This window comes from Amphiura filiformis, chromosome 3, assembly GCF_039555335.1.
Source record: "Amphiura filiformis chromosome 3, Afil_fr2py, whole genome shotgun sequence".
Classification (NCBI taxonomy): domain Eukaryota; kingdom Metazoa; phylum Echinodermata; class Ophiuroidea; order Amphilepidida; family Amphiuridae; genus Amphiura; species Amphiura filiformis.
Window position 1 is genome coordinate 85,895,922 of NC_092630.1, and position 11,828 is coordinate 85,907,749.

Below are 11,828 nucleotides of genomic sequence, written 5' to 3' on the forward strand. Positions count from 1 at the left end.
ATGACCGATTCTTGCGCGATTGCACGAACAAGAATACCTACATGCCTAAAACTACCCAATACTTCTTGGCAACACTGATTAGTGTATATTTCGATGCTAGGCTATTTTCACGAGCCACTCACGCATAGGCTTAAGTGCCGATATACCAGAAGCAAGTCAATTGAAGCCGTACAACTTACCGCGAATTTAAGACCGTAAAATTTAGACACCTCTATTGTCTGGATTAGCACCGACCCTCTCATCTCAAGCTTTCATGTCAGAAAAAAATCACTTGCTTCAAGTTATTAGTAAGTAACAAAAGGCTAGAATAAAAGATTGGTTACACCTAGGAGGCTAATTGATAAAGTGGCAAGTTCTCTGTGTCACGGAAAAACTGAAAAATCCACGGAATTCAAGAAAAAAACGGAAAACACTGAAATTCGCGGAAAACGTGTTGAGAAAAATAAAAATAAAGAAAAAATAATGAGAAATAATGTGAGGAAAAATGAAGTCTGTCTTCAAAGATATCAACCTTAAAACAACTACAATATAATGCAAGTAACTTCTTTTATAAATTGGTAAGTAAACATACACTCCCAGCAAACACAAAAACGTTTTAAAAACATTTTAAATAAGTTATATTTTGGCTTTTGGTTTAGGTAAAAACGTTTTAATAACATTAAAATGTCGGGTTATATAAAGGTCATGATAACGTTTTAAAACGTTTTGTATTAAAACACACTACAACAATATTTTTAAATGTTTTCAAAAAATGTTACTGTAAACTATTTTTGCAAATTTTTTTATCAAATATTGTGTCAATACTTAAATAACATTATGTTAAAATATTTGAACCCAGCAAACACAGAAATGTTCTTAAAATGTTTTTTTTCAAAACCTTTTAATAACATTTAAATGTCGGGTTATATAAAGGCCATGAAAACGTTTTTAAAACGTTATTGAAAATATTTTGGGCAAACATTTTTCGCAAAATGTTTTTTCAACTCCAAAATAACATTCTGTTTAGAATGTTTTGTATCATGTTTTTAAGTAATGTTTTTGGAATGTTATTTAAACGTTTTTATACCCTTTATATAACCCGACATTTAAACGTTTTCTGGAAAACATTTTTGTTTGCAGAGCAGTAGATTATCATAAAATGTTTTTTAAGGTTATGAAAACGTTTCATACTCTTAATATACCCTTTATATAACCCGACATTTAAACGTTTTCTGACAACCTTTTATAACCTTTTGCGAATGATATTGAAAACGTTTTGTGTTTGCTGGGCTTATATTTAATTTTGATTTGTGAAATGTGATTTTTAATCACGGAATTTGAACACGGAATTGAAATTACATCACGGAAAATCGCGGAATTCGGTGTTTTAAATCACGGAAAATTTGCCACTTTAGACTAGACCATGGCCAAACGGTATATAGTATGGGCTCACTTTCCCCTAGGACATCCAATACCGTATGCCATCATGTATAGTGGGCAGTGTTGTAGGTCTTGAGACCCTGAGACCATGCAGGTCTCGATCTCGAGACCGTCTGTACACGTAGGCCTACCTGGTTTTGCAGGTCTGGGTCTCGGATATCAAAGTCTTGGTCTCGGTCTCGGTCTCGGTCTCGAACCTTAAAGATACTAATATTTTGAAGGTATCTTAAAAACACTCACTCTTATCTCACAAATATTATGGCTTTCTTGATGTGCACAGTTCGGCATTGGGGTAGAAAAGAAAACTTGTTGAGCCACACGACATGAATCCGGTCTTGGTTTGGGTCGCTTGCAAGTCACTATTGGAGATGGCACAGAATTCGTATCAAATCGTGGTACTTTACACGTGTCCTCTTCTAAATCCTAGAATAACCAGATAAATGCAGACAAATCGTTACATGAGCTTACATGGACATCATGCATGGGGAAAAGGTTAACAGTTTCCCAAACTCTTTCGTTTTACCGGTCTCCAGACCTCACCTCATATTTGCAAATCATACCAAAAATGCCACTTAATCACCGACTCTTGCCTAACAATACCCACGGGCTTAAATCCTGGGGGAAGGGGGACGTGTCCCTCCACCACTGTTGGAGAAAATAAGCCACTCTTTATGATTTTCAGAAACTTTTTGAAAATTCAGGCCAAGTGTCCCCACTGTTCAAGACGGATTGGCGCTATTGCTACTGACCCCCGAATGACTTTCGTATTTTGCTCTCACTGAATGACTCTCTTAAAAAACGTTTTTCGTATTTTTAGTTCTGCAAACAATGCTTTGGTTTTTGTTTTTGGATTCTCTGTATTATCAAACAGCTCGACAAGAGTCTTTAAGTCCACCTTGAAGGTTTGACACCCCTTTACATTACCTTATACATGCAGTATGTCTGTATGTGACCCATTTCGTACTTACCGTAATATTTTGAGGAGTAATGTGGTAGTCCAGTCGTTCAGAGCCAGACGCAAAAAATGATAAATGAATCACCTGAAAAAAGAGACAATGGTAACAAAAACCGAAAAAAAACCATCCAATGCATGAAAATATTAATAAAACTTAGTGGTGAAAGGACATAGGCCCTACATTTTCATTTTCGCCCTGTGTGGGGGCAAAATAGACTTATGACGTCACAATGTTACTCTTTTGCCCAAAACGCCATAACCATACGTCATAGATAGGTCAAAGTATACTTTTATCAGTGGCGGCGCCAGGAATTTTTTTCGGGTGGGGCATGGGGGAGGACAAAGTGAATTTCAAGGGGGGGTCAACAAATTACTCAAAATAATTTTGATAAAATGTTGATTCCTGCTAGGATATTTATTCCTGCTGTTGTAACTGAATAAATTGGTAAATGTTACCGTATGAAAATATGCATCATGTCACTTTTATAGTAGCAACAGTTGATTGCAAAAGATATCATCGTGGTATTAAAACTTCAGATTTATTATATGGTGCCCAATTTTTGAGCAATGGGCAGATTTAATTTATTGGGTGGGCAAAATAATTTACTGGGTTGGGTAAATAGTTTACATGTTATTAACTTCCCCGTAATGGCGCGTCCATATATATGTGTTTATGTTCCTTTGCTTTTGGTTATCACAATACTACAATCTTTACGGCAACCTTACCTTGTCTGAGTCAGCTATGCCTACGTCCGACAGTGGCCTAATACTGTAAGTTTTGGTAAACCAGTTATCCGCTACCAACCCAAATATACAGATGACGAATAGGCCGATTGCTAGTCTATATCTAACAGCAAATACTTTGTTGCAAAAATGATGTTGCTGCCTGGTCTCACTCCCTTTATGCTTCATTTTCGTTCTCTTAGTATGTGCCTGTAAATAATATAATGTGATTAATACTGATACTGCAACGCAATGAATATCACCGATGTTGTTTCTTAAAGTGTTATTAAAATAGAATAAAATATTCTTAATATATCAATATACAGTTGAAAGAAGAATCACGCAATCGCGCATTGCATGTACTAGCACAATTTAACGTGAAATTAAAATTTCAAGCTCAAAACCCACGTTTTGCTAACGACAGTTTACCCATGGGTGCTAACAATCAAGTTTTCAAGGTCAAAGAATTTAGAAAGCTTCTATGTATCACCCCATCTGTCTGCTCAGTATCATCAGCAAAGTCATGGAGGTTGTAGTTCAGAACTAACCTCTGAAGTATACCTCCTTGGAAACCAACTGATATCAGATACTTAGTAGACAGTTTGGGTTTAGGCCATGTACACCACAGCACAGCTGACATCCTTACTATTCTGACCGAAGAGTGGTCCAGTTGGACAAAGGCGTCTGAATGCCCTGGATATCAAAGGAGCATTTGGCAATGTCTGGCATAATGGCCTTTGTTCGAAACTCATTGAAGCAAAGTACAGAGCTGAACATCACATCTCCATCAAAGACGTCAAGTGGCTGCAGCTACAAAATGCACGCCAGCTTTTAAAAGCACTGCTACCCAAGCCATTGTAGTCAGAAGAGCTACCCGCTCCAGCTTGTCTATGCCTTGTCATGCTCTCGCAGAACCAGTTTCTAGAACCATCTACTGGCAGGACCTTCATCCACACTGTGCAGTTCACTTTTGGAATAGCCTACCAGATAGTGTAATCGAAGACACATCTGACAACGGCGTACCATCCTTCAAGAGCAGAGTACATACGCATCTCATTTCATGTGTCTGATGCTTTACTGCATGTACTCCTTCACTCTTGTTGTTCCTAAGCTGCTGTGAACCACTGATTGGTCCATGTGGTTTTCTTTTATAGGTGCTTATATAAGTTCTTAACCGGTATCTTATGCGTGAGCACGACAACATCAAAAAACAAAGCTATTGCCACTGGTCTTAGTGATGACTGGTCTAATTTTCGCGCAATGAACATGATGAAAAACAAGAATTACTTATGATTATTATGTACAGTAGGCAATGTTATGTTGCCGATGGCATCCGTAAAAGTGATAAAAACACTAAAAAGGGTTGGGATACAATAAGACATCATTCCCAAGAAAACGGTCAATACAAATATTACTTGTAGAAAAGTGATAAGGGTGATGAAACCAAATATTGGTTTCAACTTAGCATCCTAAATCCCCGCTACTGATAGACAAGGGCCCAGCGTAAACATGCACCGGTTAAATGAGGAGTCTTTTTAAGTTTTAACCTGTCAGCGAATGTTATGTCCTCAATAAGTTACAGTTATTACCTGAGGGAAAAGCTACAGGTACTGCCGATCTTGCAGCAAAACTCCTCAAAATGGCGGCCACATCTATTGCTGGACCCGTCGCCTATTCAATTAATTTTTCACTTGCGGGATATTCCCGGATATTTGGAAAACGGCTAGAATTTGTCCTGTTCGCAAAGGCGGTGATTCAAATGACGCGGGCAATTACAGACCAATTTCCATTCTTCCCGCTATCTCTAAAATCATGATCGAGAAGGATCAGGCTGTTTTTGGTCGAATTCGAATCTATCCTTTCCTTATGATAATGGCATTATTCATGAGAAGCAATCTGGGTTTAGACCTAAGCATTCCACCTTGTCTGCTTGGCTTAATATTATTGAGAATTCGACACAATCTACATCTCTACATCTAAATAAAAACACAATAAAGTTGCTAAAAGCAATATCTAATTGCGATAGGAATGATGGATTTGGATGAACAAAACACATGTGTGTTTGTATAACAAAAGGAATAAGTTACTTCATGTTGTGATATGAAATAGCTGCTCTGAAGCTTTCAGTGCTATGTGTGTGTTAAAGGTCAGGTCTATAGCAAAAACAACATCATATCATTGGCAAGCTAATAATATGAGGACCATGAAAATGACTCTTTTTTTGAGAAAATAACACGTTTAAAATTGATATTCCGCAAAAACCAACTTAAGCGGTGAGTTCCTTCGAACGAGACAGATTTGGCCTAGAAAACCGGTGACGTCATGAAATGAGATGTGCCCGCTGTGAGAAAAGGGACTATAAACGCTCTCAATGGACAGAACGTATACTGTTGCTGTTCACAGAAATAAATTCCAAATTAAGTATTACAAATTTCATGGTTTTTAAACATATGGATAAAATCAGCCGCTTCTTTTTTATATATTAGACAATTGTGATATTACAATTCATATGTATATCAATATCATGAGAAATATTAGGTCTAAAAAATAAATACATAATTTGAGCTTAGAATTTCCTCTGAGACAAGCATATCAATTTTTATCATGACATAAACCCGTGTTGTTCCCTGTATATATATTGCAATGCTATAGTTTCAGTTGGATGAAATAATTGGCTGTATAAAATTAATATTTTGGTTCTCGTCCAGAGGATTTTTATGAATTGATGAGGGAGGGAGGTGTTTTTTTTTTTTTTTTTTTTCAGTGTAAAATCAGCATTTTCAGTAGTTTTCGGTCTTTTCCGATTCTGAGGGATAAACCCCCTAGAGTACCAGAAAAAGACTTGGAAGTGGTCCTTGTTCTCTAATAAACTTATTTATATGTATGAAAAATTCATAAATCATTCCAAAGTCTAAAATAGGGTAGGTGCAGGTAATATGGGACAGCAGGTAATATGGGACACCTGTTTTCATTTTAACAAAAAGTAGCTTGGAGAAGGTAAACACTTTAAGTTGATTTGTTAAGTGTTTAGAGACATCAATTGTGCTTCTAGAAATGCAGTTTTGGAGTCTGTGTATCAAACTCTTGGAAATCAATGCCAACAAGAGTGAAATTGCCCAAAAAATTATGTCGTTTTTTTTGGCCTGATATAAAATCAATGACGTCACATTTTATGATTGTGTATCCAAAAACTCTGGTACTGAGGGGGCATTTGTCATTTTTATGATCTTTAGGTGATGGGTTAAGCTTATCAGCAGGTAAAATTCCACTGACAAGTGGCACTTTCCTTTTATAAATGATTATTTTCTCTGATTTTCAACTGAATGGGTGCAGGTAATATGGGACACAGGAAATTGTGTGCATTGTCAATGCGAAAAGCAAAACTATTTAGAAAATTGAATTTTCTTGTAGAAATTTGCATTTAACATTCAAAATCATGTAACAAAAATGTTTTTAGAACAAAAGAGTGATTTTCTGAACTTTTTGATTTTCACCATAGAGATAACACAGTGTCCCATATTACCTGCACATGCAGGTAATATGGGACACTTGACGATGACGTCATTTTGACGTCATAGCGTCCAAACAAACATAACAACAAGGTAACATTGCCTCTTTTATTAATCTTAAAGGACAGGTTGTTCATCATAACAATCTCTTGTGGGCATATCTTCTTTAGTTTTTATGCAAATAAGCTAAACGTCCTTAATGGTCCCATATTACCTGCAGGTACCCTAATTGAAAAATCTAAAAAAAAAATTAAAAAATCTGACAAATCCCAGAAATTGAGGAGGGAGGGGACGAGAACCAAAACATTAATTTTATACGGCCTATTACAAAGCAAACGCATAGTAACAATTACTGTGTGGGCTTTGTTCCCGAAAGAGAATAATAGCGTGCATATTGTTATGCAGCATCGTTATGGTAAGTGATAGTACAACTCATTGTTGCTAATGTCCCCGCTAATGTCAAACTTGTCACAGTGATTGTGTGATTGTATGATGAGAGCACGATATTGTCCGCTTCATTTACCTACGTCATCAGTCAAACGGGGGAGAACACGTAGGGGAAAGTGGGGTAATGCCGGACTGTGGGTGCACTATTATACTACCTTAGGGTATTAGGGAGCGATCGTTATTTATGGCAGGGGGGGAATGGGTAATTTAGGGGGAACACAAAATTTTTTGTGATCTTGAGGGGGGAACCTGAAATTTTAGTTGAACCAGGAGGGGGATTGTTAAATTTTAAATGGAGAAAATTGGGAAAACAAGGGGAACGCGAAAATTTTGAGCGGACGCAAGGGGGGAACGCGAAATTTGTTTCGATATTTTTGCCAAAACACCCATTCCCCCCTGCCGTAAATAACGATCAGTCCCTTAGCTACCTCAAGGTGTACCTCACGTGTACTACTACCAGCGCGGTGGGTCTCGTCTTTCTTTGTGAACATTACGAAAAAACAGAAATTGTAATTTTTGACTTTTTATCTGAAAAGTGATTTATTAGCTGGGTGACAGTTAATGCGACAAGGGACACATATGAAGTATGGATGAAAATTATGTTTGATACTTGATTGTTAGCTGGATGTATGAATTTTGGCATCTTAAAAATGGATTAGTAGAACAAGCACTGAAAAATTAAATCGGGACCGTGAGGGGTAATCCCGGACACACATGCTTCTCTATACAGATGGGGTAATGCCGGACACTTGTTATTTCGAAAATATAGAAAACAACAACAGCCCCCATAGTTGTATGCTTGAGGTAACAGAAGTACCTAATACATTCTAGGGGATTATCATCCTACTCCACTTTCCCACTTGGCAACAATCATGTGTCCGGGATTACCCCGTGTCCGGCATTACCCCATCATTTTTTACAATTTTGTTTTTGAATTATAACTTATTAACTATAGATGTTGAGCTATTAAATACTAGTTACTGGTTAGAACATTACTCCTACTTTGCATTGATATGATTTTCACTGATGAACTTTATTTAATCTTGTACCTGTGTAGCCTTAACGAAAGGTGCCCGGGATTACCCCACTTTCCCCTACGCTTCAAACGGGGGAAGAACACGTACGAGGCTGAACTTTACCCACACAATTTCCCTTTTTTCAGGAGAAATACGCACAAAAAAATTGCAACAAGTATCAACTTGTAATGTAATAATTATTCTCTTCGAATAGAGATAAACTTGTTTTTGCTATAGACCTGCCCTTTAAGAATATTTGAAGGGAGGTCGTTCCAGTCCTGTATTATGCGACGATAAAAACTGCCATGTAAGCATGTATGTAGTCCAGTAGGGCCCCTATATACGGGAATTTAATGATGACCCCCACCCACCGGAACTCTATCAAACCAACATTTTAGCTTCCTTTTATGGTCCAATATATTAACACATTCAAGATGTTAACAAAAAAATGTTCCCGACACTCCGGCCATATTCAAGGTTAAAGGTCAACACAGTGGTCAAATTTCAAAATTGCTCAAATCTGGTTAACAATCACACCAAATTATTCCTCTCATTGCAAGGATTCAGAAAGAGTATAGTTTGACCTACCTGTGAAATACCGTTCTTGAGTTATAAGCAAAAAGGTCAAATTTGGGGGGGGGGGGGGCAGTTTTTTTAGCCACACAGGGGCCAAAAATTAAACATGCCCCGATTTCAACGCAAATAGTCTCAAATTGCTCGTCATGTAAAAACAAGTCAAATAAGGAATTGTTTGCACTGTCTAAATTGCTTCGTTATTGACAAAATTTGGCAATGAAGTTTAATCCCACCACAATCTATGTTGTGATGTTTCCTAGGTAACGAAACATCCCAGCAAACACAAAAACGTTTTAAAAACGTTTTAAATAAGTTATATTTTGGCTTTTGGTTTAGGTAAAAACGTTTTAATAACATTAAAATGTCGGGTTATATAAAGGTCATGATAACGTTTTAAAACGTTTTGTATGAAAACACACTACAACAATATTTTTAAATGTTTTCAAAAAATGTTATTGTAAACTATTTTTACAAACATTTTTGCCAAATATTGTGTCAATACTTAAATAACATTATGTTAAAATGTTTGAATCCAGCAAACACAATAATGTTCTTAAAATGTTTTTTTCACAACCTTTTAATAACATTTAAATGTCGGGTTATAAAAAGGTCATAAAAACGTTTTTAAAACGTTATTGAAAATATTTTGGGCAAACATTTTTCGCAAAATATTTTTTCAACCCCAAAATAACATTCTGTTTAGAATGTTTTGTATAAAGTTTTCAAGAATGTTTTTGGAATGTTATTAAAACGTTTTTATACCCTTTATATAACCCGACATTTAAACGTTTTCTGTAAAACATATTTGTTTGCTGAGCAGTAGATTATCAAAAAATGGTTTTTTAAGGTTATGAAAACGTTTTATACTCTTAATATACCCTTTATATAACCCGACATTTAAACGTTTTCTGACAACATTTTATAACCTTTTGCGAATGATGTCGTAAACGTTTTGTGTTTGCTGGGATCCTATATGGTAACTATTCAGGCCCGTAACTACTAACTAGAATTTATTTGGGGGGCTGGTTTGTTTTTTTAGGGCATTTGAGGGTGGGAAAGGGGGCAAGCGATTTTTGGCACAGATATTTTGGGCACCATTTCTATATTACGCTCTAAAAAGGTGTAGGAAAACGTTAGGAATACATTCAAATATGCAAAATTAACTGTTCGCTGCGCTCGCATTATACTGATAAGACAATTGGTTTTAAATTTGGGTTCCCCAAAATCTTGCATGTGTAAGAGGGGGAGGGCAAAGATTTTTTGGCACATCAAAAAGGGGGGCAAAGGTTTTTTGGCATGTCGAAAAGGGGGGGCAAAGATTTTTTGGCACGGTCAAGGGGGGGGGGGGAAGCGATTTTGGCAGACCATTTTGAAAATTCACAACCCCGGGAGTACATAATTATTGCACAGCCCCGTAAAATAAACTTTGGACCATGTACTTAATGTTTGGAAACTCCCATGCCTTTATCACAAAGTGCATTTAATTATTGTACCAAATTTGGGAGCTAAAAAAATAGCGGCTAAAATAAAGACTGCACAAAAAGTAACGCAGCTGTTATAAATAGGCCTACCTACGCCTATAGCGTCATCGTCAGAACTACTTGTGTTCACAATATTTCAACATAGAAAGAAGGACGAGTTATTTTGATATACCCCCATTTGTCCAATTTCGTTCAATATTAAACAACACAGCAGTGTTTTTAAAGAAAAATACCAGAATTTTAAAAGTTGCAGCTAAATGGAGTGTTTTACGTGCCACATGTAATAACCATTGATCACTGTAAACTTCAACTTTTACCCCTTTTAAATTTGGGTATTTTTCTTTAAAAGCACTACTGTGTTGTTAATAATATTAACAACACAATAGTGCTTTTCCACATTAAACAAATGGGGTATCAAAATGCGCGTAAATAAATCAACCTTCTTTTATGATGTAGAAATACTTTAAGGGGGTAGTTCAGTTCAGTTCAGTTCAGTTTATTTCATCCATTCAAAATACATGTTAACATAATACAGAATAATATTTTCTTGTATAAAACAGTGCCCGTTTTCAATTATATGACAAAAGTATGAGAAAAAGAGGATGAGGATGCCACCAAACGCACAGGTACTACACCCCTGTGGTAAATTTTTGACTATTTTTGCATTTTTCTCAAAAAATAATAACACACTGGTAACAAAATTAGTTATATGTATTATTATTGGGGCAAGGAATCCAATTACTACACTGAAATTTCAGTGACTCAAGCCAAGCGGTTCAGTATAATGATAAGAAATGAGGTACATCATAGCGGTACCTTATTTCTTATCATAAATAACGAACCGCTTGTCTTGGGTCACTGGATTCCTTGCCCCAATAATATACATAACTTTTGTTACCACTGTGTTTAATTAGTTTTTGAGAAAAATGCAAAAGTAGACACAAATTTATCGAGGGGTGTAGTATCCGGGTGTAGTATCCCCTTAAGTTATGGAAACATACACTAGTTCTGAAGCTATAGGCGTAGGCTATATAACAACTGCGTTACTTCTTGTGCAGACTTTTAATACCGTATCTCACTATAAAAGCTTATAAAGAGCAAGAGTTTCGGTATAGGCCTATAACTAGCTCCTATACAAGGATTATCGTTAGGCTATATAGGAGGCTACTCAAAACTCGGTATATTCACTGTAAACACGCTGATATTCATACAATGACTCAAATATCGCTCATTTTGGAGATCAAAGATAGATTAATGCAACATTTGCCCCCGGCATTTACCTGCTTTACGACACTAAAAGTGTACGACGGATTTTCTGCACCAAAGAATACCACACAATTCATACCAATGTTACCAAACAGTCAAACACAGACGTCTCGTTTCATGTACAGATGGCAAAGTTCAAAGTGAAACTGGTGACCTGAAATATGAGTCGAAAAGACTCAAGACCAAAATCACTTCTACCCGAGTTAACTTCAAAATACACAACAAAATACACTGGACCGTTGAAAATATTAGAATCTTGAATGAAAAGTAGAGTAGGCCTATAATTAAACAATGATCATGCACATTTAATGCAAACTGCATTCTTTATTTAATTATGGTTACTTATATGTGATGCGATCAAGCAAAATCAGTCGGAACTCGGAAATATTGATTTTGAGATATAGCCACACAAAGGAAACATTTCCTTTTGTTTCCT

General features: G+C 36.3%; 1 protein-coding gene across 1 annotated transcript in view; it reads right to left on the reverse strand.

Annotated features, from left to right (window-relative positions):
• LOC140149299 (uncharacterized) overlaps positions 1–11,467 on the reverse strand; it is a 32,630-nt gene extending 21,163 nt beyond the window's left edge. The window contains exons 1-4 of the mRNA XM_072171565.1: positions 11,407–11,467; positions 3,101–3,307; positions 2,388–2,459; positions 1,660–1,842 (exon numbers count right to left, since the gene is read on the reverse strand). Of these exons, the coding sequence (XP_072027666.1) occupies positions 1,660–1,842; positions 2,388–2,459; positions 3,101–3,286 (441 nt within the window). The 5' untranslated portion in view covers positions 3,287–3,307; positions 11,407–11,467. The remainder of the gene's footprint in view (positions 1–1,659; positions 1,843–2,387; positions 2,460–3,100; positions 3,308–11,406) is intronic.
• Between the last annotated feature and the right edge of the window lie 361 nt (positions 11,468–11,828).